General features: G+C 50.0%; 1 protein-coding gene across 1 annotated transcript; it reads left to right on the forward strand.

Moving 5' to 3' along the window:
- The first annotated feature begins 1,271 nt into the window (after nucleotides 1-1,271).
- On the forward strand, nucleotides 1,272-26,154 carry FRMPD1 (FERM and PDZ domain containing 1). Its single transcript, XM_065656973.1, has 15 exons — nucleotides 1,272-1,372; nucleotides 1,802-1,959; nucleotides 3,802-3,904; nucleotides 4,307-4,352; nucleotides 7,141-7,248; nucleotides 11,214-11,309; nucleotides 13,729-13,854; nucleotides 15,564-15,683; nucleotides 15,983-16,119; nucleotides 17,310-17,436; nucleotides 17,806-17,901; nucleotides 18,774-18,956; nucleotides 19,819-19,966; nucleotides 20,646-21,467; nucleotides 23,879-26,154. Exons 1-15 carry the CDS (start codon nucleotides 1,272-1,274, stop codon nucleotides 26,152-26,154), a joined length of 4,647 nt encoding a protein of 1,548 aa, XP_065513045.1.
- The last annotated feature ends 40 nt before the right edge of the window (nucleotides 26,155-26,194 follow it).

Below are 26,194 nucleotides of genomic sequence, written 5' to 3' on the forward strand. Positions count from 1 at the left end.
TATAGTAATTCTATTTCCTTGCTGAAATACAATCGAAATACAAAGAGTTGAAATTCTTCATGGCTTTATGTGGATGCAGGCACATTTTCTGTTTCTTTTTCTGTTTGGTTCACTTGCAGCCCATGTTTCTTTCCAGTGTTTGAATGAGCAGTGACAATGGTATGTGGCTACAGGCTTTCTGCCTCTTGGAAGGCACCATGTTAAAGTAACAAATTACCTGGCCTGATAGGGGAGTTGTGGGCTGGCAGGTTTGGTTTGAGGTCTGGAAGCTGACATAGCCTTTGCATCTTCAAAAGAAGGAATGTTTCTAGGTACAACCAAAGTCACAATGAGTTAACCAGATTCGAGCCTTGTAATGCTGCAGTTCTTTGGTTCAGTAGGACTAAATACATCCTATCAACAGCAGAGAGTACACGCACAGGGAGCAGGTTGGGTGAGCGATTGTTTTCGTGTTGTTGAACTAGAGCTTTTAAATGCAAGAGCCAGGATGAGCTGCTCACTTTACTGATTTCTGGAACCACATGTGTTTGCAGAACTCCAGGACTAGTAGACGTCAGTACACTGGACCAGTTTTAAAAGAGACAAATTTGAGTTTATGGCATCTGTGTAGAGACTGCATCTGCTAGTGCAAACAGAATGTGCAGCCACTTGCTCTGGCCACTCGTTTTCTTGCTTCGTTACTGCTCTCTGTAGAATTTTGGGGTCTGTATTAATCCAAGAGGAAAAATGTCCCAGGGAGGGAACACACCAGCTCTATGCCTCTCCAAGGCAGCCAGGAGTTGGCTGTAAACCTCGCTGTTGTGCCGTGAAGTGTTCGTCCCACTGAGGCTTAAGGCTGTATACTTGTCCCTGAATTGATGGTCCATGGAAAAGTGTGTCTGGTTTGGGTCAATGTACAGGTGGGTGTTACCAAACTTATTGTCCAGACATCCCAGACTGAAATAGAGAAGGACTTTCCTGTGACTGGGGATGGCAGCTTTCTCATGTTGATAAAACAGACCACTGGATCCAGAAACAATGAAAAAAGAATAGAGAGATCGAGAAGCTGATACCACCAACATGGGCTAACCAGGCAAGGGGGACTGGATGGGAAGGAAGAGCCATTCTAAGTGTTACAGATGTTAACACTCTGTCAAAGCACCCCCAGGTGCCAGTGCATCTCTGCATTACAAGAGTTGTGAATTGCTGTTGGTAATTCTGAACAGTGTCTGGAAGATTTCCTCAATCTTTGCTCATTCTGTTTTCCTGTGATTTCTGTCCCTTTCAGGTAAATGGAAGATTTGGAGACTAACTTAATCCAGACACGCAAAGCATGTAGAATAGAGCAAATGGTAGCAAAATGGCTTCATCGCTCTCGGGACGGTGCATCCAGGTAAACATGTATTTGTGAAAGGAAAATCTATTGATCACATTTGATCAGAGACAGCACAAGCTTGTTCCCAACAAACAGAGGCAATCGCAGCTTGCAGATCTTACTCATTGTTTCAGTTGTCCTTTGGAAATGTGCATACAGCAGTCCCTAGAATAAAACAGTGTTTTTAAGCACCCCCCTTGGTTTCCAGGGACAGATGTTCCTGCTTTCAACCATTTTGGTTTTGTGAGCCACATCTGCAGAAATACAATACTGGTCAATGCAAAATATGCTCTTCTTGAAGATGGGGTTGTACTTCTCTTTCTGTCTTGCCATTGGCCCATGTTTTTAGGGCAAGACTGTGTTGCATTTATGAGGGACCCTGGCCTACAGCTGCTTCACTTTCTTAGGGTCTGTATGTTAATTAACCCCTGTCTTCTTGTCTCACAGGAGCAGAGTGTCTGTGACAGACAGCACCAGTGATGGCAGCAGCCAGCCTGCCAGCCGTGTCAAACTTACTGTCACAGTGTACAAAGATCTGGTCCTCCATCACTACGGCTTTGAGATTTGTCCAAACCTTCCTCTTACAATTGCATGTGTCACTGCAGGTGAGCACCGTTTCCTCCTCCCTACAGCCACAGGTGTGAGAAACCTGAACTGTCCCAGGTAGCCTTAGTGATACATTTCTGCCAGGTGTTTATGAGTTTCTCAGGTTTGGTGTGTGATCCTTGAATGCCAAGGGCAAAAGCCTGTGTTCCTGTGTTGTGCAGGGTTCTGCAACATCACCTGATTCTGATGGTGTGGAATAAATCAAAGCCTGTGGCAGCTCCACGGCTAATGCTTCACCCGTACCCGGACATGGCTGACCTTCAGGGATGCAAAAAGCTGCTTCAAAGAAAAGTTCTTTCTGGTGTTTTAACTGAAAGGCAAAGGAAGAATTTCATCTACAGTTCTTATTCTGCAGTGGTCCCAGTTATCTGTTGTTGAAAATGCTCTCTAGGCTTATAGCACCGTAATGTGGAGAGGATCATGGCTAGTTACAGGCAGCTCAGGTTAAAGTCTGCTTGAGTCAAGCAGATCAATTCTTCCAGTTATAAAAGGGAGGGATATTTCCCTGTTTTATAGAAGGCATGGGGGTTTTGAATCAAAAACCGTGAATCTGTTTTATTATTTATTGTTTTAATGGGTACACAAAAATTCCCACTTTTTACCTGTCGGTGTGAGTGCGACAGCCAGAAAACGCTCTGCCCGAGGCCGGCAGGTGGGTGTTGTGGGGACAGTGGCTGAGGCCTGGCCTGGGCTCTGCGGTGACATCCGCCGTCTATGGCCGTGTGGTCTGCGCCATCCCTGTCTGCCTGCGCGAACACCCTGCCCGAGTGCTCCTGTTTGCCGTATGTTCTGCACAAAGGCACTACAGGATGGTCTCTGTCCTTTCACAGTGCTTTTGATTGAAATTTTCTCTTTATGCTCTTTCCCATGTGAAATGTGGCTAAATTATAATAGCTGAGAGCGCTGGGGTCTAAGAAGTGGGGAAGGAGGTTTTCTGTTATGTTTTTCTTTTTTCCTAATCAGAAAGAATCAATGTTTTATTAAAAGTGAAGCACAAGGAAACCTGTCCTTTTAAGTCCTGTCCTTTGCTGTGGGAGCCTGTGGCCAAAAGCCCCATGTTTAATTCCAGATGATTGTGTTTTGCCTTTCACGTATGCTACCCGACACCAAGCTCCCTGCCTCTTGTGACACCTCATATAATCACAGGATGGTTTGTGCTGAAGGGCCCTCCCCAGCTCCCCCAGCGCCACCCCTGCCATGAGCAGGGACATCTTCACCAGCTCAGGTTGCTCAGAGCCCCGTCCCGCCTGGCCTGGGATGTCTCCAGGGATGGTTCATCCACCACCTCTCTGGCCAACCTGGGACAGTGTGTCTCATAAGAAAAAAATGTCTCCCTCATGTCTGGCCTGAATCTCCCTCCTTTAGTTGAAAACCGTCACTCCTTGTCCTGTCACAACAGGCCCTGCTCAAAAGTCTGTCCCCATCTTTCTTATCGGCCCCTTTTAAGCACTGAAAGGCCGCACTAAGGTCTCCCCGGAGCTTCTCTTCTCCAGCCGAACACCCCAGCTCTCTCAGCCTGTCCTCCCAGCAGAGCTGTTCCAGCCTCGGATCATTCCTGTGGCTCCTCTGGCCCCTCTCCAGCAGGTCCATTTTCTGTGGTTCAGTGGCAGCTCATGGGGCCAGAGGACAGCCCGGGCAAGGCAGCATGGAGACAGACAGTGGTGTCCCAGCTGGCATCAGGGCTCAGGGGCCTTTGGCCTCTTTTTATTTTGCCATCCAGAGGTGGTTGCTGAGGCAGGGGCGTGCCAGGTGGCAAGCGGAGCTCATGGTGGGTGTCCCTGGTGGGAGGAGGTCTGCCGGGGTGGCTTTGTCGTGACCAACGCTGTGCTGGTCACCTGCAGGGAGCACCGCCGATGGGAAGCTGCAGCCGGGCGACCAGCTCCTCCTGATAAACTCTACTGCTGTGGACAACCTGTCTGTCGAACAAGCAGCTGACATCATCAGGTGTGGTCCTGCATGGCCCGTGGGGACAAGGTGGCAGAGAACTGGGAGGTGTGGGGACAAGGTGGCAGAGAACTGGGAGGTGTGGTGACAAGGTGGCAGAGAACTGGGAGGTGTGGGGACAAGGTGGCAGGGGGCTGGGAGGTTCATTGACAAGGTGGCAGAGAACTGGGAGGTGTGGTGACAAGGTGGCAGGGGGCTGGGAGGTTCATTGACAAGGTGGCAGAGAACTGGGAGGTGTGGGGACAAGGTGGCAGGGGGCTGGGAGGTTCATTGACAAGGTGGCAGAGAACTGGGAGGTTGATGGACAAGGTAGCAGAGAACTGGGAGGTGCAGAGAGGCCATCATGCTGGGATGAAGGTGCCGGCAGCTCCGATCCTGGCTGACTGCACATCTCTGTTACAGGGAGGCCGGTGACGAGCTCCTCCTGACCGTCCTGCGCTGCACGTCGGTAAATGTCCTTTCTCCAGCACTCTTGCCCTCCCAGCAGCGCTGCCCCAGGCGGCCATGGTGGGCAGGGTGACCGCGGGGAAGGTGGGGCGGCCGAGCTGGCGTGACAGGGCCCAACCAAAGCTGTGAGGGAGCTGCGAGGGTCCTCTGCTCTCACACATGCCCTTTGAGGAGATTTTGGGAGAATCAGCGGTAACTCTGGGTGCCACTTGCAGAGCCCGCTGAGTGGCTGGAGCTCGGGCTCCCCGGAGATGGAGGCTCCATCGGTGGCTGTGAGGGCCCAGGGTCTCCGCGGGGGCTGGGAGGTCCTATCTGGGTTGCCAGAAAATGATACCGAAAAGTTGGCAAAAAGTTTCCTTAACACAGTTTTGAAAGTGCTATAAAGCAGCACTTCTATTGCAGCGCGCTGGACGCTCAGAGGATTGTTCCTCTAATCGAGCGTGCATGTGATTCTCACTTCTTGGTATTTATCACAGATTCCAACTGCATATTTCTTTGTTTCTGCTGCTTAGTGAATGCATTAAACATAAACTATTTGCATAACCCCGCCCTTTGCCGAAGTCCATCTTTGGTTTTCGAGGGTCTTCATCAGGGGTCTCTAGTGGCCCCCGTGTCTTTGCAGCTGGTGCCCGCACATTGTCGGCTTCTTGACCTGGTTTCCTGAGCGTGTGTGCTGTCATTTTGTGCTGCTGCTTAGCCAGACTCACGCAGCTCTTCCTTCATCTAGTGGAACGTCCCGCTTGTCCAGCTTGCAAACTGAGGACATCCCGCTTTGCCTCATGTCCAGTCTCTACATAGTGATTGTTTCTCTATTAGGTTCCTGTTACATTAGGTCTAGTCTTGTTACATTAGGCCTAGGGGTTTCTAAAAGACGTGTTCCTCTGATCAGAGGCCATGACTGGGATACAGATCTCAACACACCATGGCCAGCACCCCAAGCAGAGCTGGGAGTGCTCCCCCTGTGCTGGGGCCACCGGGGCTCTGGGGACCCCCTGGACACGAGAGGCAGGTGCCAAAACTGCAGACCCAGCATCTGCCCTGGGCTCTCCTTGGAAGCTCGTGAGGTTTTCCTTTCTGAATGCTGGAGAAATTTATCCCTTTTTCTCCAGGCTGTCTGGTAAAGGGCTGGAACCTCAGTGTGGATCATAACTTTGGGAATAGAAGCAAAATTTTAGCATGAAGCTTTGGTGCTGATTGCCTGTTCCTGTAGAGTAAATTCCCCAGAAGGCCAACTTGATGTGTTTACCCATGTGGATTTCAAAGCTTGTAAAAACTGAGCTGCAAGACAAGGACAAAATTTGGTTTGTGTGCTTTTTGACTTCTTGTGATTTATGAAAGTGGCCTAGGGAGGATTTCCCCACCTGCTGTGGAAAGCATTTTGGGAGTGTTTTTTGTTTCTTTGGAGGTTTTTTTATTTTGAAATTTTGAAATTTTATTCTTAGAAACAAGAATGATGATTCCTTCAGAATGGCTCTCAGGCTTAAAGTCATGAGGTTTCTTGGCCATTTGGTAAAGGTACATTAAAGAGAAAATCTCTTAAATGTATTTTTCCTGCCCAAAGGTTCCCAGGTGCTGGCATTCAATGAATGTGTAGAAAGCCAAAGTAACCAGAAAAACTTTAAGCAAACTCACTGAACACCGGATTCCGTCTTTCATTAATCTGATCTCCCTTCCCTAGTACATTGGCTGTCAGTCTTTGCTAGTGCTTGATCTGGCTCTGGAAATCAAGGGAAAAACGCAAGTTATGCAAGACCCGAATGCCTGCTGAAAGGGGGAAAATGTCTTTTCAGAGAGGAAGAGATCTGGAAAACCCCTCCTGGAATCTGGAACACCCTTCACAGGCCTTCATGCATTGTTGAGAAGCAAACAGAGCATGAAACTGCTGGAGTGCAGGAATTGCTCTACCTCGCAGCTGTACTGAGCAATCCTGCCTCTGCTATTCTGAGAGGATATCACGCTTTACGAGAGCAGGACATCGGGCGCAAGAACTCGGTGGTTCCTAGGCTCATGTGGTGTCATGTCAGCTTGGTAGGCCCCCGTCGTGGTGAAAGCATGGCTGTGTGACAACAGTGCAATGGAGCCAAGTTGGCTAAACATTTGTGATATAAGAGTGTGCTCTAGAAAAGCCAGCTGAGCTCCAAGTGCTGCTCAGTGTTCAGGGCAGTGGTGGAGTCACTGTCCCTGGAGGTTATAGAAGTTAAAGAATGTTTAGAAGATGTGCAGATGATGTTCTTGGGGACATGGGTTAGTGCCAGGGTTGGGTTAATGTTTGGGCTTGATGATCCTGAGGGTCTCTTCCAATCAAAACAATTCTATCATTCTATACATGGCTGTCCTTGGGATACACTGAGTGTTTTGTCTGTGACTGGAAGACCCTCTGTGTGTGTGGGTTTACAGTACTGTGTAGCTCCACTGCAAGCCAGCTGTTAGTAGATTAAGAGTCATTCTGCAGTATTCTGGCTTCGTCACAGGAGCTGGGGAGGCGCCTAAACACATGGGTAACATGCAGTGAAATTAGGAGTGCGTACAGCATGTGTTGTGCCCGTGTGCACTTGTTGGACAAGCTGGGTTTGTGTTCAGAAGGCAGCACTGCTCACATAGGTCAAAAAAGGCCATTAGCAAGCCTGGAGACTCCTCACAGCTCCTGTACCTGCAAGTGTGAGGCGGGATGGCGTGAGCAGCCTCATCACAGGCTGCGATCGCAGCCCTGCCCATACCACGGGCCTCTGCCTCTCGTACCTCACTGCAACAGACCGAGTTGCAAAACCAGTGCTGTTGCTTTTTTTCAGGGTGGGCCTAAGTCATCGTTTCTGACCGCGGAGAAGAGAGCAAGGCTGAAAACAAACCCTGTGAAAGTTCGTTTTGCAGAGGAGGTGCTGGTGAATGGACACACGCAGGTCAGTGCAGCGTGGGTGCAGCAGGGCACCGTGGGCACCACGTGCGGTCTGCCCTGGGTGTGCATCCAGGCGACTGGTCCCAGCTTCTTTCCAGGCTCACTGGTGACCAGGGGATAGTGCTGCAGAGGGCTTTACCTTTGATTTCCTTACTTAGACTAATGGAAAATACCTGCATGTACCACCTTTGTCCTTTCAGCATTAGGTAAACACAGCTGTGGCACGTAGTAGTCATCTCTGGAAGTGCTGATCTCTCCGTAGTAAGCCTAGACTGAAGTTCAGGCATGACAAATCCTAACCCTAAAGATGGAAGGTGAATCCTGCTGTCCATGCCACGTTTATTTGCTGCCAGAGTAGCTGGGATGTCTCCTCCTGGCCTTCAGCAGTGTTCAGGGAGCATTGCGTTCAGAGAGTTTGGCACCGGTGACTTTGCTTTGCTGCTACATTTGACATATGTTTTCTAGCTGAGAGGATGACAGCTCATTGTGTTTCATACCCTTGCAGAGGATTTCCACAGAGCATTCACAGCTGCCTCCATAACAGACCATCTGTAAGCCGAGCCAACCTAGTCTTACAAGGAACAAGATCGTGGCTCACTGGGGAGTGCTGCAAATTTATCATGAGGTTTTTATCACTGACAACAAATGCACTGAGTGGATGTGAGTCTGCCTGTAGCAGAAAAGGACAAGCAGTGAGAACACTTGTATCTTCCCTGAAGTGAGAACAGCTCTTAAATGTTTTGTTTTTCTTTCTAGGTAGCTTACTAAGCTCAATGTGGTTGGGATGGATTGGGGTCAGTTTCGAGTCTTTAACTCTGTTGAGTTTTCTTTTTTCCCTTTGGAATGAAAAAATTCAGTGGACAAAATCCCTCACTCCTGTCCCCTAGTTATTAGTTCCGTTCGGTTGTTCGGGTCTGACCCAACCTTGCTTCCTCACACTTTGCAGTGATGATGAACCAGCCACTGGGCCCTTTTCTGCCTCTCTCCTGGACTGTGTCTTGTTTTCATCTGTGCGGGCTGGAGCTCTGCTGGCCCAGCTCAGGCAGAGCCTTCCCTGTGGTGGGGGTTTCCTCTTCTCCCCACGCCAGGGCAGAGGTGTGGTCAGAGGTGCTGTGGATGTCAGCAGCCCATTAGACGGGCACAGCCTGAGTGCTTTGGCACCTGTGCCTGACTCCAGGCTCGCCAAGACTCCTTTTCCTTCTCTGTCCTGCTCTGCAGAGCAGGAGAAGGTCAGGAGTGGCTCCTGACACGTTTGTCAGTAGGTCTGTCCAGACTCTGGGATCCATTCCTTCCTGCCAGGTTGTCACCAGATGTTCTGGAACTGCTGCAAGGCTCGTCTCTGCTCTACCAAGGGCTGTTCACACCTCTCAGACCTTAGCGACAGGTCTGTCTGGGGTCCTGCCTGTGCGTTACAGCAGCTGGGCCACCTGTCTTGAGGCAGAAGCCAGCTCCTGAAGCCCTGATGTGGCCAGGGAGGTGACATGTGGCCACCGAGCTCTCAGGCAGGGAGCAGGGAGGAGAGGGATGCTCTCTGCAAGTGGTCCCAGCAGAGAGAGGCCTTGCGTGAGGCAGGTGGTGGGACACAACCGACCTGAGAACACCAGCAGTGTCCGCTTTGCCTTATAGCATGAGGTTCACTCCGGTGTTTGCCTGGGAGCTTCCATGGGGCTGTTTCAGCCAGCTGTGTTGGGCACTCGTGTGGCAGCACATGAGAGTCTCAGGTCAGTGACATTCACTTAGCGATTGCAAGGAGGGTCCTGAGAGGTCCAAAGAAGGTGCTTCCTGAGGAGACACTGTGCTCCTGCAAAGCCTCTGTCAACATTCTGCTAAGTTAATCATACGTTTGCAAGTGCAGAATGGCACACAATCAATATATAGTTCACCCTTCATTTAATGAGAACATCAAGGTAAGAGAAATTAATTGGGGTGTTTGCTTCCTTTTTCACTAGTTGGATATGGACCCTATTTTGAACAGTAAAATATTAGCATAAAGGAAGAGTAAATACATTTGTTGCATATTTATGACTTGTTTCTGGAAAAGCACTATTCACTATGGACAGCATAGACTTTGCATGAGTGATTTAGAACTGCTCTCCTTTCAGCGGACTTGTGTTAAGACAGCCAAAATGGTTATTATGGCCCTGAAAAACTGCAAAGCCTCCTGTTTCAGTAAATATACTACTCTTGTCATCTTAATGGAGCATTGCTAAGTGGTCTTTGTGGCAACTGGAAGGAGCCCAGACGCTGCCTTCTGCAGCTGAAACCTGAAACTTCAGTTTGGCAACATAAATTGTTAATAAGGCTCAATGCTATCCAGCCTCCATTTTCTGTTGCAAACATATTGTGTATTTCCGTATAACTGAGTGATATGCAGGAGACAGGTCCCTCAGGACCCTCAGGTCACCATCGGTCAGTGTATTATTAGAAGCTGTGGGCCCAGCTGTAACACGGGGTAAATCGACCTTGCCTCAGACAAAACAGGAGGGATAGAGCCGCTTAAGCTGTAGCAGAACCTTTCAGAATTAATTCACAGTGCTCTACTAGGGCCTGCACAAAAGGAGAGAAATCCCATCCGGGTGTTCTGGCCAGCTAATTGGATCTGACCTGGAAAGTGGTGATACTTAATTGTATACAAATTTCTGTATGGATTTCCATTTCTGTTGTGTACTGGCTGTACAAGGCCCCATTGATATGACAACCTGTGGCTGTGTGAGCTGCCAGAGAAAATGTGCAGCTGGTGTAAACCAGCATCACTTTTTTGACATTGATAGGGGACCCAGGATCTCTCAAAGACATGATGAGTTTGTGCGACTTAGCATGAAGGAGTTATAGAGCTTGGACTTGGCAATAGCGACAATGTTCACTCTTTTTTCTCAGTGATGACTGTAAACAGCTTGAACTCCATAAAACAGGGCAGGCAGGAACAAAGAACAAGATTCAGAAGGGGTTTATGTTTGTTCTGGTGGTACTTCCAGGGCATATGGGTTCTCTATCAAGAGGGACCAAGTCTGTGAGATTTACAGGGTGTTTCACAGCAGATGAAACATAGGAGAGATGATCTTAGAAATGCCATTTTCAGACTTGAGACTGTAATGATAAACTATTTAAGACTGGAGGAATGCGCTGGTCAAAGAACACAAGCAAGATATGCTGAATGGAAGTCCAAGGGTAGAGGAGTAAACCTTCTCAGCACTGAACAACAAGAAGGGGCTGAAAACAAGGGAGGTGCAAATGAGCTCTACTAAAGGAGCAAGATGGAAAGCTGAAAGCTCTGGACAGTACCAGAAGGACAGAGGCCAAGTTCCCAGACCCTTCTCAGAGCACTCAATGGAGGTGCTTTTGCTGTGGGAGTCATTGCCTTGATTAACACATTTGAGACTGATCTCAAGAAACCCTGGTGACGTCCTCTTTGGGAAGCCCCAGAGTCACAAATCTTAGGGGAATGCTCAATAAAAGTACAACTACATGTTTAGCTGAATCCTACAGCCTTCCTGTGGTGTGCAACATCCATTCGCGGTAGCGCAGAGCGTTTGGGTAGCTCTTGGGTTGAAATCATGGCTGGTGTCCCTGGAAAAGCATCAGCCGGGGGTTAGTGCTGCCTGGTGCCCGGTGATGGGAAGATGTATTTTCTGATAGACACCACAGGTGTTCTGGTGAGGAGCAGAGAGTGGGTCTCAGCTTTCATGTCTGCCAGACCTTCCTGTGCCGTGTGGGGTCTGAAAGGGCACATCTGGGCCACATGCAGCTGTTGCACTGGCTGGAGTTCTGCCGTAAAGGGACTCATCATGCTCTCTTTCCCTTTTTCCATGCCAGAAGCATAATCAGGGAATAAGGCCCGGTGCCACAGAAGAGGATTGCAAAAGCAGAGAAAGATTTTAATTTATACCAGGATGTGCTGTGTCAGGCAGGGCAGCCTGTTGCCCGGAGGCTTAACATCCAAGGATTAGTGCTGTTGCTTTTGTTCTGCAGGGGAATTCTCTTCTCTGTATGCCCAATGTTCTCAAGGTATACTTGGAAAATGGACAGACGAAGGCTTTCAGGTTTGAGACAAGCACGACTGTGAAGGTAATGACGCTTGGTTGTCTGTCTTTTGATCCCACCACCTGAATTCAATCCGGTAGCAAAGGTGCATGCAGTAGAACTTGCAGCCCCTTGGTTTTATTAGCCATCTATGGGAACGCATTGCCAGCCAGTGCTGAGCACGCAGCGTTTTCTGTGCCCTTCCTGCAGAGGAAGGCTTGCTTTGGTTCACCTCGGCTTTCTTCTCAGCAACCGATTTTCACAGAACTTGCAGGAACTTGGCTGTGAGACCACTACAGCTCCATGAAGTGTGATTGAAGCTGGGCAGGAGGGCAGGTTGGTGGGGGACTGGCACATCAGTGGCTGTCTGCAGAGTCGTTGCTTTCCTTGGAAACTGCATGGCAGAATACAGAGGATGTTGTTTGGTGTAGCAGTGACAATGTGGATCCCCGAGAGGGAGAACAAGCCTCCTGGCTTGGACCTGGGCAGTGGAGTCCAGGTTCGGATATTGTGTGAACTCAGCAAGTGTGATTGTGCCAGTTGTTACTTAAAGCGCCTGTCCTTGTTCCAGCCCCATTTCTGCACTGCTGAAAACATGAAAACTGACTAACCCCTTGAGATAGAAAGGCAGTGCCACCTCCCTAGGGTCATTTGTGCTTGGAAGCATCATAGACAAATTACCATCATTCTCTTCAAAACACAAGGTGCTGCTTTCCAGAGCCATTAAACTAGCGCTTCCCATAATTGCCATGTTTACACATAGGCTTAGAGACTTCATGTTTTTCTCACCTGATCTTTAAAGTTGCTCAATATTTATGTTGGAATCAGTAAGATTTGACAGTGCACAGTGATTGGAGGCCATAATTTCTTTAAAGGAGTTAAGGCGTCCTGCAACAGTGCAGTTATTGTGGAAAAGATGCACGATGGACAGACTGGAGATACCAGGCTGAAAGAATATTGAGGGAAAAAGCAAAGAGATTTTATTTATAATGCACTGAAAACTTTCCTCAAAAAGGAGGAATTTATTGTTTAGTTCATCCAAACTTCACAACACTGTCGTGGTCTCTCATGCAAATAAGTCTCTGCAAGTCTTGTGACTTACATGGCAGAGAAGAAGAAAATAATTAAATAAAGCAAGAAGGTAGTCAGAAAAGGGGAGATGAGTTGTAAAGAGAGACTTGAATGCGCATCTGCAAGGCATTAATTTCTAAAAGATGGATTGGCACCTCATGTTTGATTTGAGTTGCTTACCTCTGACCCGGTACAAATTTTTCCCTACTGGGGTTGAGTGCAGCCCTCACCAGCGTCCTCTCAGAAACACTCAAACAGGAAAAATGCCTCCTAAGTTAGGTGTTCTCAGAAGTTCTTCTGCTGTTTGAGACATCGCTGCTGAAAACTGAGATGACCCAAAACATTTCTGCTTACCTGCAGAGGCCTGAGTGTGTCAAAGGGGTTCTTCTTCAATTGGTACTCAGTCAAGCCTTATGTAATGTTTTCTGTTTGCCAAAATTAAACGTAGTTATTTCCATGACACTTAGTATTCCAACAGAATTCTCCATGCAGCTGAAACACCAGCTTCAGTCAAATTTGGTAAGATTTTTACAATCGTGCTCTCAAATTCTTGTGTATTGATGATGAGAAGAGTTTTTCACCAGTTCTTTGTAGTTTCTTCAAAAAGTGTCGTAGAGTTCTGGAAAGCTGCAACAGCTAACAGCAAACATTTGGATCAAGGGGGACAGAACGTGCTTGGCACCACCAAACTAAACACTGTAAGGCCAAAACTTTCAGTATGAGGCAGCCCAAGTAATGCAGCTCTAGGAACTGGGTGTTGATGCCTGTTACACCCTGAAGTTTGCATCTCACTGCACTCTTGCCACTGCAATCTGCAGTTTCCCTGCCTTGTCCTCCTGATCTGCTGAAACATGTTGTCCTCCCTTTTTCTGTGCTTCCTCTGCAGTTCCCTCGACTCCCTTCCTCCCCAGGCGGCTGGCAGCAGCAGACACGGGTGGCTCTGACCGCTGTCCCATCACTGGCCCGGCCGGCATGTTCTGTGGTTGCTCAGACGTCCAGCTGGGACAGCGCAGCAGCCAACTGCCAGGCTTGTGCATGGTGTCCCAGAGAGGCTCCCATCTCCCGTGCCTCCTCTTGTGAGGAGCTCACAGGCTTTCTTTAACCTGGAGACCTCTGTGGTTTTTCTAGGTGAATGTGTTCAGACACTGTCAGTGAAGAGCGGAAAGCAGAACATCATATAAGCACTGTTTTCCTGTGAAATAGTGCTAAAAAATTTGCTCGGTGTTGCAGCACCAAGCATGTTCTTGTCTGCAGAGAATTTAGTGTTTGGCCCCTGCTGTTCCAGTGCTGAGCACAGAGCTGCCGGCGAGAATCACCCACACTCATACAGTGTGCGAGTGGTGCTCAGCAGCTGTGCCTGTGTTCTGCCTGACCATGTCCCTCCCCTTCCCAGGACATCGTTCTCACCTTGAAGGAGAAGCTCTCCATCCGCAGCATCGTGCACTTCGCCCTGGCTCTGGAAGAGCAGTACAACGTGGCGAAGATCCACCTGCTGCACGAGGAGGAGCTGATCGAGCAGGTGAGGAGAGCCCCGTGTGTCCCCGCAGTCGTGCTGGTGGGACCAGCGCTGGTGAATGTGGCCAGCGAGATGCAGAGAGAGCTCTGTGGATGCCCCATGCCTGGGTTATCCCAGGCCAGGCTGGACGGGGCTCTGAGCAACCTGAGCTGGTGAAGATGTCCCTGCTCATGGCAGGAGTGGCACTAGGGGAGCTGGGAAGGGCCCTGCAACACAAACTGCTCTGTGGTTCTGTGAGGTGTCACACAAGGGAGCTTGGCTCCATCTCCAGAGGTGCTGTCCTCTTCTCTCTGCCTGTTGCATGTGTTACGACTGCATTAATGACAGCCCCCAAAGAAACGGCACTTTCAGAAGCATCTCAGTCCATTTAGAGAGCCCACAGAGTAGAATCATGGAATCATGGAATGTCCTGAGTTGGAAGGGACCCAGAGGTCTTGCTATGACACCAGCCAGCTCTTTAAGTGCGCTTGGATAAATCCCATCAGGCCCCATGTAGGGATCCAGTTGCAGCAGCAAATCCCGCACAAGTTCAGGGCTGGCTGGCAGTTTATCATTCTCACAGCCATGGTCTCTACCCAAGGGCTCTGGGGCCCAGAGCCCATCATCAGTGTTGAAGACTGAGGCAAAGAAAGCATTAAACATCTCTGCTTGGTCTATGTCCTTTTTTGTGAGGTGACCATGATCTTCAAGTAAAGGGCCAACGTTATTTCTGGCTTGCCTTTTGCTATTAAACGATTTTTTAAAGTTCTTTTTATTGTCCCTCACAGTACTGGCCTGCTTCAACTCTAATTGAGCTTTGGCTGCATGAATTTCTTCAGTACAGCAATACCCATGGCTGGTACTGCTTGGGCCACGTCGAGCCGTTGGGAATGAGCGTGCGTTGTGCCACCTGCCAGGCAGCCCCATCCACAGATTAGCTGTTAGAGACAGCCCTAAAATCGCTGTGTACCCAGCTATTTACAGTCCCCTGGGTAGCCAGAGAGTTAACCCAGCCATGTGCCACTTCAATTATACCCTAAATTAAAAGTTTACGTCCTGCCAACATGAGGTTAGCTCTGTTAGTAATCCTGTTGCTCTGCTAGTAATTCTGGGCTGACTAATTTGTGAGAAGGTGCCTACTTGGAGGTCTCATCTCCATGCTGTTGACTTTTTTTGATGATGCCCTGTGACACAGGGAGGTTTGGTAGCTGGCACTCTCCAACCACTGAGAATTTCTGCTTTGTTTCAGTTGGTGAGCCTGCATGGGATTTGCCCAGAATAAAATATGCTAATGCATAACCCCCAGTTCTTAACATTGTATTGGCATTATGAGGATGATCCAAGTGTCTGTTCAGGGCTGCTGTATCTTATGACTGAACTTAGAAGCAGAGAAGCTTGCCCCTTCCTCTCTCATTATCATATGGCCTTGGAGACTCTGTCCTGGTTATACTGCAAGTGTATGAGATCAATGGGTATTTAATGAAGTTTTGCTGTCAAAGGACTTCCAAGCTACCACAGGGAGAAGCAAAAACCAGAACGAGAATCAAGATAAAATTGCAAACACTAGCAATGTCTCCTTTTATTTGCTAAGGACAGTGGCTAATCTGCAGCCATCCCACTTACCAGAAGCTTTAAATGATTTCTCTGCATTCATACAAGCCAGAGGCTTACTGTGCATTTTGAAGGGAGAGACTGCAGCAGCTGTGTGTCATGATGCTGTTTGTCTGTTGCAGGTGGTCCAAAAAAGAGAATCTCATGACTACCGTTGCCTCTTCAGAGTTTGCTTTGTACCAAAGGATCCCTTAGACCTCCTGCAGGAAGACCCGATTGCCTTCGAATACCTCTACCTGCAGGTGAAATCGAGGCATTCCATGCTTCAGGTTCTCTTTTCACCCAATTCTCCTTTCTGCTTTAAAATGAAGCATACTTCAGTTATATTAATGCGAAATGCAGAGCACTTAAGAATAGAGCACTTGGCTTCAACTTGCTTTAAACTCTTGGATTGACTTATGTGCTTGGCTTTTTGACAGAATGAGATTGAAGTGAGCTGGGTGGCTCCCTTTATTTGACGCATGGTAGTCATATCACAGGTCTTATCCTGACTTCTTTGTGAGCTCCCATCATCACGCTAACTCAGCTCTGTTTGTTCCAGAGCTGCAGCGATGTGCTTCAGGAGAGATTTGCTGTGGAAATGAAGTGCAGCGTGGCATTACGTCTGGCTGCTCTGCACATACAGGAGAGGATCTATGCCTGTGCTCAGCCACAGAAAGTATCATTGAAATACATTGAGTAAGTTCCAAAATTTCTTGTGTTATGTGGTGTATAAGCCTGGATGAAGAAAGAGCCAATTAAAAGTGGCATCAGCTCTGTGTTTGCCTGGTGTTTAGCTCTGGATAGAAGACTGTCTCTGGCCCAAAGAGATTACAGTCTCTCAGTTGTGCCAGTCATTTTAGGCCAAGTTGGCTTCATAAGCCTCCCTGTCTTTAACCTGCTGAGCTGCTTAAATAATATGGACCACGTAACATCTGGGCATGACCCTCAGCAGAGGGAGGTTCTAATCTGTAGCTGGAGCAGGGACATGAAATTGAAAATCCCTCACATAGTTATGGTTGCGCAGGCTGCTCCTGCCAGCATAGTGAGATTTGCATGCCATAGTTGAGAGAGAGGATAATCACCGGCTTTGCACAGCCAGTACTTTACATCTCTTCATCCACCAGAACTATATCAGAAGTATTAGTGATAGGTCCTGTGAAGTAATAGGATCTGGAAAAAAATACAGAAAAATGCTTTCACAAGCAGCAGGCATGCTGTGCTGTGTGTCAACCCTGTTAGACCACACTTGCCCTGAAGAACATCCCTGCTTTAAGAACTTGTGATGAGCCAGTCGTTAAATAACAGACATGAGCGTGGTAATGGCAGCACTGAGCCCCCACCAGCCCGTGCAGCCACCACCGGCTCCTCACATGCAGCCAGACGTACCCGGCCATGTGCAGCTGGTGGACAGGGAGAAGCGACTACAGACAATGGCAGCATTCTTAATTCCTGGGTGTTTCATGCTGGGGCTGAGCAAACTCTTCAGCAGAACTGACAGCCCGCATTTTGGGGTCTAGGGAACTGGAGATGTTAAAATGTCATAATCTTGTAACCAAAGTAAAATGAATGTAGAGACAGAATCTTCATCCTCTGGGTGGCAGGACAGATTGGGACCATGATATTGACTAGGCTAGTAGATTGTCTCCTGTATAACCATGTAAAAACAGGCATTCTGCATGAAAGCGTGTGTTCCTCCAGCCCCACCTCCTGCCTCGGCTGCAGATGCACATCCAAGTCGATGTGAGCGCAGCAGTCTTGTTGTGCGGGCTCTGTGGAGGTGTTGCAGCACCCAAGGCTCGGAGCCTGTCCCTGCCCTGCATGTCCCTGTGTCATGTGGGGGCAGCACAGCTGGGACCCCCTTTGCTCCCTTCCCATCTCTCTGGCAGGAGGGACTGGGGAATCGAGAACTTCATCTCACCGACTTTGCTTCGAAACATGAGAGGGAAGGATATCAAGAAAGCCATCAGCTACCACATGAAGCGGAACCAGCTGCTGCTGGACCCTCGGCAGAAGGTAGCGTGTGTCCCCACATCTGAGGTGCCTCCTAGGACGGCACAGCATCTCTCCCCATCTCCTTGGATGTTCTCTCTGTCCACTTGGGGATTTTCTCCTCTCTTTTCCTCTTGTCACCTCTGCTGTGCACACACCCCAGTTCCCCTGTGTAGTGTGTTCTGTTGCAGTTTGCTGTGGGGTTGCCAGGTGGCAAACGCAGTGATATGGGCTGGTCCTGCACAGAGGTGTTGCCTGTCCAGGCTAAGCTACATGTGTTGGTCAAACGCTATGTCCTGTACGAAAAGAACATCTTCTAGCCTGCAGGTTACCTGGCAAACCTTGTTCGTCTGTCATGTTTCTAAATGGTATTTCTTCTCTTGCAAAACAAAGCATACACTTGCAGCCGTCCAAGTGCGCCTGAGCTACCTGCAAATACTGGGAGACCTGAAGATGTACAACGGGAGGATCTTTAATGCCACCCTGATGGTACAAGTGCTGTTTATTTATGTATTTGGCTTTTGGCCTACTGTCTTATTGCCTTGCTTTATGCATCTCTTACAGCAGTGTGCTCGGACAAAAACTGCAAAGACAGGGCACAAGAAGCAGTTTTAACCCTTGTTCTTCATGTGCAAGATCATGTCTTAACCAAAGCAGACCCTATCTAAAGCAGAAATGTTTGAATGTTTTTATAAATTGGTTGTTGGTGTGAGACTGGCAACTTCTTACTGAGTCTCCTTCCCTGTCTTTGCTTTGATGCTTGTAGAATATGTGACATTACACCTAGCGATGCTGTTTCAGCCAGCTCCAGTCATACCACTTTTCCCTGTCCTGGGACATCATGATAAGTATTGACAAGGGACTCTGCTAAGGTAACTCAGCACAGTTCCACTGAAGTGAATAACATACCAGCCTACACAATAATTACGCATATTTTTTCTATTGAAAGTTGTGACTCTTGCTCTTCAGATGAGCTCAGTCTGTATTTTATATGTCATAAAGTACTTAAGAGATGTGAGGGTGTGGGTCAAAAACTCTCGGAAAGATATTAGCCACGCTTAAAAACCTTACTGTAAAAAAGAACGCTGCTCTTTTCACAACAGGTTTTTTTTGTTTGGTTTGGTTTTATGTGTTGCGCTGAGTTGGGTTGGATTTTTTTCCTGTCCCCACTTGGATCTGTACTGAACTGTGGACCACAACCTGTCCTGTACAGAGAGCTGAGCCGCGTAGGTTGGTCTGTACCAGAGCAGGACCTAAAAAGATGCCACACGAGATGGGGTGGCTGAGGAATTCCCTGCCCAGTAGAGGTGAGTGGGTTCCTGTGCAGATTTTGGCTACAGGTTTAACCTCTTCCCCTACAGCTACAGGACAGAGAATCGTACGTCGCCTTGCTGGTGGGTGCCAAGTACGGGGTGAGCCAGATTATCAATAATAAGCTCAACATTGTGACCAATCTGGCAGAATTTGCAAACATCAGCAGAGTGGAGCTGACAGAGGAGTCTGAAAAAGTGAGCATGGTGAAAATCTACCTGCAGGACCTGAAGGTGAGCGGTGCTCTCGTGATGGCCAGCGTGTGGCTATGTCAGGGCTAGAGACTGAGTGGGGAGTTGTTCACACAATCTATTCTTTTCATATTATTAGAATCGCAGAATCATTTTTGCTGGAAAAGCCCCTCAAGACCATCAAGTCCACCTGTTCCCCCACCCCTGTCACTGACCCATGTCCCTGAGAACCTCATCTCCGTCTGCTCAACCCCTCCAGGGATGGTGACTCCACCACTGCCCTGAGCAGCCTGTTCCAATGCCCAACAGCTCTTTGGGGAAGAAATTGTTCCCAAGATCCAACCTCAACCTCCCCTGGCACAACTTGAGGCCGTTTCCTCTGGTCCTGGTGCTTGTTCCTTGGGAGCAGAGCCCGACCCCCCCTGGCTCCAAGCTCCTTTCAGGCAGTTCAGAGATCAGAAGGTCTCCCCTCAGCTCCCGCTCTCCAGGCTGAACCCCACAGGTCCCTCAGCTGCTCCCATCACACTTGTGCTCCAGCCCCTTCCCCAGCCTGAAAACCAGTCAAAATTTGGTGTTTAGCTGATGGTGTCATCAGTACAAAAGGCTTAGAACAGACTCAAAACGGAAAGCTTGTAGGAAGAATACAAAATTATTGAAGTCATTCTTGCTGCTGTGCTCCCATCAGTGAGACATATCAAAGAAACAAAATGCAAGGAAAAGAGTTTATCTTCTCTCTATGTGCCTCATGCAGGAACAGAATGCTCTGCAATGATGGTCCGGGAGAGAGGGAATGCCTTTTCAGCGTGCAGCATGTTCCTGTAGATTGTGTTACAGGCAATATTTTTCTCCACTAACCTTTTTTTACTGTTTTCTTCCCCCTATGTCTCCCCACCAAAAAAAAAAGCTGCTGACTCTGCTGCTGGAATCAAACAGTGCAAAAGATCTTGTCTGCCTCATCACTGGCTATTACAGACTGTTTGTGAATGCAAATGTCTCCATATTTACCTGGGGACAGAAAAAACAGCAACTGCATCGTGTCTCAGCTGAAGAAGGTTTGAAAAAACAAAAATAGCCATTTTTTTGCCAAAGGATGGGGAGAAAGTGGGTGGATCCTCCAGCATTAGAGGTGCTGTTCCCTCCTGGGAATAGTGTCGTGCCAGAACAGTAACCCAAGGATGTGTAGTGGCATCTGCCAATTATTGGTGCAGGCAGTGCCAGGTTTCCCTCATTCCCAGACGTGTTGGGCAGGGGAAGAGCAGCCATAATTTTCAGCTTTTCCAAGAAGCGAAGGCCAATTCCTGTCATTGAAATGGCAAATGTGTCACTGAGCGCTTGTGCTTGTTTACCATCTGAACAACCTCCCCTCTGCTGGCGTCTCCCAGCCAGGAGCAGGAGGATCTGTTTGCCGCTGTCCTGTCCCTTGTCAGGATAACTCCGGGACCACAGGGGCTGCAGATGAGGCTTTAGACAGTGAGTTATGTGGCTGCTGTTCTGCAGCTCCCTCTGCTCCTGCTCCACAGCAAAACCAGGCAAAGCAGCGAGAGGTTATGGCCCTGCAGCTCAGATCGCATCCTCGCCGTGTTTGCTGATGGGCAAACAAGGGCAGAGCCCTCTGCTGCAGTCCTTGCTGTGCAGACAAGTCCATAACCCTCGTCGTGCTGTTCATAACCCTTGTCGTGCTGTTCCTCTGCCACCACAAAAGACGGGCTGATAGATGTGTTTAAATCCCAGGGTACGAATCCCGAACCTGCAGCGACTCTGAAGACTCCTGGGAGCTGGATTCCTCCTCAGAGCACGGTCTGGACACGGCTGCAGCGCACAGCAGTGCCCGTCCTGCGTGCGAGGAGCTGGGGGAGCTCCACAGCCCAGACAAGGACAGCAGAAAGGCCCAAGCCCCAGGGAGTGACCCGTGCGATGGGGGTGACAATGCAACAGACAGCACATCCGAGGCTTCGGATTCAGCCAACACAGAGAGCCGCGGATTTAAGATGAGTGGCTCCAGCGACTCTGTGGACGCACTGGAGGAAGATGAGCTGGAAGCTTGCTCTTCCTCCGGGCCAGAGTTGTTCCGTTTCTACACGCCAACAGTGCACGAGATGAGCAGCTCGGACAAGAGCTTCTTCCCCATTCGTGCTGCAGGAGGCTGCAGTGGAGCAGGACCCAGAGACTACTTCTGTTTCTTGCAGGTGCCACTCGCAGAGGAGCCTGGGCATGAAGACGACTCCTCCGAGCAGAGACAGGAGGACATCAGCGCGTCTGTGCTGGGGCCCAAGCTGTCTGAGGGAAACACCATGGGCTATTACAGCCTGTGCTACAGCACATCCCCCGCGGAAAGCGTGGAGAGGAGCAACACCAGCCACAGCCCTCAAAGGAGCCCCTGGCAAGACGAGTCTGCCCAGGAAGATTCACCCTGTGGAGCAGAGTGGACAGCAGAGGTGACAGCAGAGGTGAGCGAGCTCACCTTGGAGCCGCCCCCAGGCTTTGGTGACACCAGCTCTGAGGAGGAGTTCTATGATGCTGTGGACAGGCTGAGCCCTCCGGACGCGCGGGCAGGTAAACCCTCACCATGACCGCAGGTCACCTCCCTCCCACCCCCTGCTCTGTTCCCATGACACTCTTCCTGGAGGGACCATCTTTCAGCTCTTCTTGGTTCTCCCAAGATTTTTGAAGCACATTTGAACAGCCATTCTCCATAAGCCACTCTTCAGCAGGGTCGCGGGGGAGTGATTTAGCATTCTGCTTGCTGCAGAACAATGTTTAGGTCACTCAAAGAAAAGTATGACTCAAAAGAGTTCAGTGGCAGGTTCACTCTATTATTTACTGCATGGAGGAAATACACTGAGATGAATTCTGCTTGCCTTCCCTCCAGGCATCTGGTGTCTGGTTGCTCTGAAGTCTGGATCCCACGACTCACGAAACAAACTCTCAGGCATCAGAGTTCATAGAAATCACTAGTTTAATGGAGAAGAATAGCAGGAGGGCTGGCTGGAGCTGGGTGCCTGTGCAGAGGTGCAGCCAAGCACAGAAAACCATTGATTTTTACATCTTTACAGGTCATTCACACCGTGATTCAGTCCAATAGCACTAGTTGAGTCTGGGCTCTTCTTGCTTCTCACTGGATCTGTTTCACCGATCTCAGACGGGCCTTTGTTCTGTTTAAGTGTAGATACTGTTCACAGTCCATACCCCTGAAGATGCCGTTTGACTGAACGGACCCTTCTCCTCTCAGCAAAGTGCAGAACAGCCCGTGTCTCACACGTGTCCATCATGTCTTTGTGTTAGTGTTGAAGTCGTCACTTTCTCCCCAGTCAATTCTGTTCTTCCCAGCAAAGTACAAACCAGACCTGATCTTACAGATGTTCACTGTAGTCTGTATCTGCTTTTGGTAAATAGGAGCAGAACTTTACAGCTTAAGATTTCAGCAAATTCAGCTTACTGAGTAACATGAAGCAGAGAGTATATTAAAAATCACACAGCTTTATAATGCTAGGTGATTCATTCTATTCAGTAGACATTTACTGAAGCTAAATGGCTGATAAGAAACTTAAATTGGGCTCATCCACTGATCAGTGAGTAGTAAAACCATCGCTGTACAGCCAGTTACTCAGCAGAGAGAGCTCACAGTAGCTCACACGGGCTGACACATTTATGGAATAAAGTGGATGGCTCATAGTCAAATCACACATAGTGGGAAAGGTCTGCACGAGACCCCCTGCACCCACAACTGACGGGGGTTCAGGTGCCGTTCTGCTTCCCTGCAGGTCTCCGAACAGGAGTCCTTGGCATGGCTGCAGCTCAGGCCTTTCCCTCCTGTGGGACCTGAACCAAACTGCTGCTGGTTCGGCTGAGGGTCGAGGGCAACCGCCACAGCAGAAACTGGATGTGCACAGAGGGGTCAGAGCTGTAGCTCTACAGGGAGATCTGTCATCACATCCAAGCACTGAATCCCAGAAAAAAGTTAATTTTCAAGTGAGTTCAGCATGCTGGAAGGTCCTCAGGTTTCTGCAGGACATCCAGAATACTGATGTGCGGCTCTGCCTGGTCCTGAAGCCAACATGCTGCATGACTAGGTTCTGTGCATCCCTCTATGCAGGCTGAATCTTCAGTGATGAAAAGAGTGGTGAGTCCCAGAGACAGAACACATGAAAGACGTGTGTCCTTGCACGGACAGGGAGCTTTATGGCAAATATTCCCGCTGTCGGCCAGTACCTTCACTCTGCTATCTTCCTCCAAGCTGAGCAGAGCTGGAAGCTGGAAAACATTATTTTTCCTTTCACACCTAAGTGGAAAAATAATTTTCAGGTCAGGGCCATGTTGTGTGAGTGGTTCAAGGAGTCTTGTGGCTGAGCAGCTCCCTGGTAGCTGCATTTTCTCAGAAAGAAGAGGATTTTTGTCTCTGAAACAGTCAGTTCTTTCAACATTAACTGAACTTCTCAAAAATTTGCTTTGTGTATTTAGAACAATTTTGGCTTTAGTGTTCATGCACAGTAACAATACCACATTCAGGCATAAATTTATAATCTCTGGAAATGTTATCATCTAAATATCCAAGTTGGGAACTTCTGATAATGTTTCTATGAAATGTTAATAAATATGCAGTTGCAGGCAGTACTCTCTGTAGCTGCTGCCAACATCACCAAATTTAACTTGTGAATTACAGCTGTACCTGCAGTCAGACCAAGGGGAAGGACTCCCCAGTGCCCTTTATCACTAATCCTGGACTTCAGCCTTTCAGCCATAGGCCCAGATTCTTCATTTTTCTTGACATAGCTGATTCCAAGTAGAGGCTTGATCATAAGAGATGGCTTCCGGCACTCAAGAGCCAGGCTTTGCTGCCAAACATTTATGTCTGCAACTGCAGGACTTGTGTTGGGAGCATTTTTGCCCACTGCGTAGATGCATAGGTACATAGATATTCTGCTGCCTGGAGTTATTTTCTGACTTGCATCTTTTTTTCTCGCCAGCAGGCTACAACACGACCTCCCGGGAGGGCACAGACAACTCCTGTATCCAAGAGAAACCAAGGTTTTACAGCTTGGGGCAAAACCTGGTGCTGAGGCAGGCAGCAAGGGAGAAACACAGAAAGGAGAAGGAGCTGACGTTCGCCAAGAGCCTGAGGAAGAGGAGATCTTTCCTGCAAACGGATTACACGTCACAAGTCACTTTCCCGTTGAGTTTGCCTGGCTCTGTGCAGAACTGCTGCTCCTGGCCGCCACCAGTGCCACTCTCTGCTCATCCCCCTGCTCCACCGTCTGCAGGGGACACCGGGGAGGACGTGGAGCTGGGACTCCAGGCACAGAGAGACACAAACCCATACTCTGACCTGGTGGAAATGGAGCCTGACACCATGGAAACGAAATCTGTGACTGAGTCAGTGGTTTCTCCCATCTCAGCGGTCCGCCTGCTGAGTGAGCAGCGCAGGGAAGAGGGCGCAGGCATTGGCCCCCAACCTGCACATGCTGTACACCCGCTGCTCCTGTCCCTGCGGGAAGCTGTGCCCCTTCCCAGGGGACAAAACAGAGCTGCCCAGGAACGTCCCTCCACAAAGACAGATGCTGGGTGGGCAAGTGGGGAGAGCTGTGTGGCCACCAACCACGGGCTGGTCCAGGTGGCTCTGGAGGAGGCAGGCGAGGCGATCACAGTCCAGCACGAGGCTGGTGACATGTCCCCATTCCCGGGCCAAGACTTGACCTGCCCTGATAGCGAACAGACGCCGCTGCCATCAGCCTGTGGCCCTTGCGCAGCCTCTCCCCGTGAGGTGGCCCAGGAGCAGGAGCCGGCTGCCACTGCTGGGGGGCAAGGGGTGTGTGCGGAGCCTGTTCCAGCTCCCTGCAAAGAAAGAAAAGCTAATCCTGACAGCTGTGTGGAAAACAGCAGCAACAGCACCTTCTCACAGGCAAAAAGCAAACAAGTGATAAGCAAGGAGGCCTTATGGAACGTGCACAAGAAAAAATGCGTGGGTTTTCCAGATGCAACCCAGCTCTTAACAGATTGCAGCAGCACTTCAGGGGTTATAACTCGCCTCTCCTGGCTCTCATCTAGGGTCAGGACAGACCTCACGTCACCCAGCCCGTCTCAGGGAAGGGCAGATATCCCACCAGAGCTTTCGGCCTCTCAGAAGACCAGCGGGTGGCTGGAGGCTGATGCTGGCAGAATGGAGACACAAAAATCCCCAGCTGGGCCACCCTTTGAGAAAGAGCTGGTGAGCCAGGGCGTGGATGAAGGGCAGCCTGGAAAAGATGCTGGAGATGTGGCTGACGAGCAGCCACAGCCTGTTCAGAGACCTTTTCCCAGAGAACAGGCTCCTGAGGTGGGGAAAGGCTCTGCTCTGACATCTCTAGGGCTTTCCACCTCCTCAGGCCCAACTGCCTTGGGCTCGTTGGGGAAAAGCGCAGGGGACCATGGGGCTTCAAAACACTCCTTCCTCTGCTTTAACCACAAGAAGGACGAGACTTCTGACCCCATCATGAACACTCCCTCAGGTTTTTCCACAGCGAAGAAGACGTCTCCACCGCAGCTTGGGATGGACAAGTGCAGCTGTAGGCTGTCCTACATCAGCTGCTTCCGCAGGCCTGATGACAAGGGGGAAGGTGAACCCCCCCTCCCCGTGTGCAGTGCATTCCTGGGGCCGCTCACCACTGCACCCCCCCGCAGCCGCAGCCTTCCCGGGACCCCCGTGGGCTGCGGGGACGTGGCGCGGTGCGACCCTCATGTCCAAGCCCTCGGCCAGCTGAAGGACCAGGCACAGATGAGCCCTGCAGACTTCTCCTGCTTCCTGGCCTACACCATGGAGCTTCAGGAGGTGGTGGGGAAGCTCTGCGGGAACCAAGCAACCCACCTGCAAGAGCAATGCGCAGAGCAGGGCACTGAGAGCAAGGGTGCCCTTGGCGCGGCCTCCCGGCACCTGCTGTCCAGCTGCCAGGAGCTCCTGAACACAGAGCAGCCCCCCTGGGAGCTGCAGGGCGTGCTGAGGGTGACGTTTGGCCACCTGGTGCAGCTGGCGGTGGCCTCGTTCCAAGTGTCACACTGCCCGCGGTGCCGGCAGAGGCAGCGGGCGCTGGGGGCCGCGCTGCTGGACGTGGTGGGCACCTACCGGCAGCTGCTGCAGGCTGTGGAGCAGCGGCTGCGCGGGCAGGGCTGCCCGGGCCTGGGCGCCAAGCTCCTGTCCCGCCAGCACACGGCCCTGGCCGCCGCCGCGTTCTGTCTCCTGCAGCAGCTCGGGGCTCCCTCAACGCTGTGACCGCGCTGTCCGGTGGCACGGGGGGACCGGCCACCTTCCC

This window comes from Caloenas nicobarica, chromosome Z (assembly GCF_036013445.1).
Source record: "Caloenas nicobarica isolate bCalNic1 chromosome Z, bCalNic1.hap1, whole genome shotgun sequence".
In the NCBI taxonomy this organism is placed as follows: domain Eukaryota; kingdom Metazoa; phylum Chordata; class Aves; order Columbiformes; family Columbidae; genus Caloenas; species Caloenas nicobarica.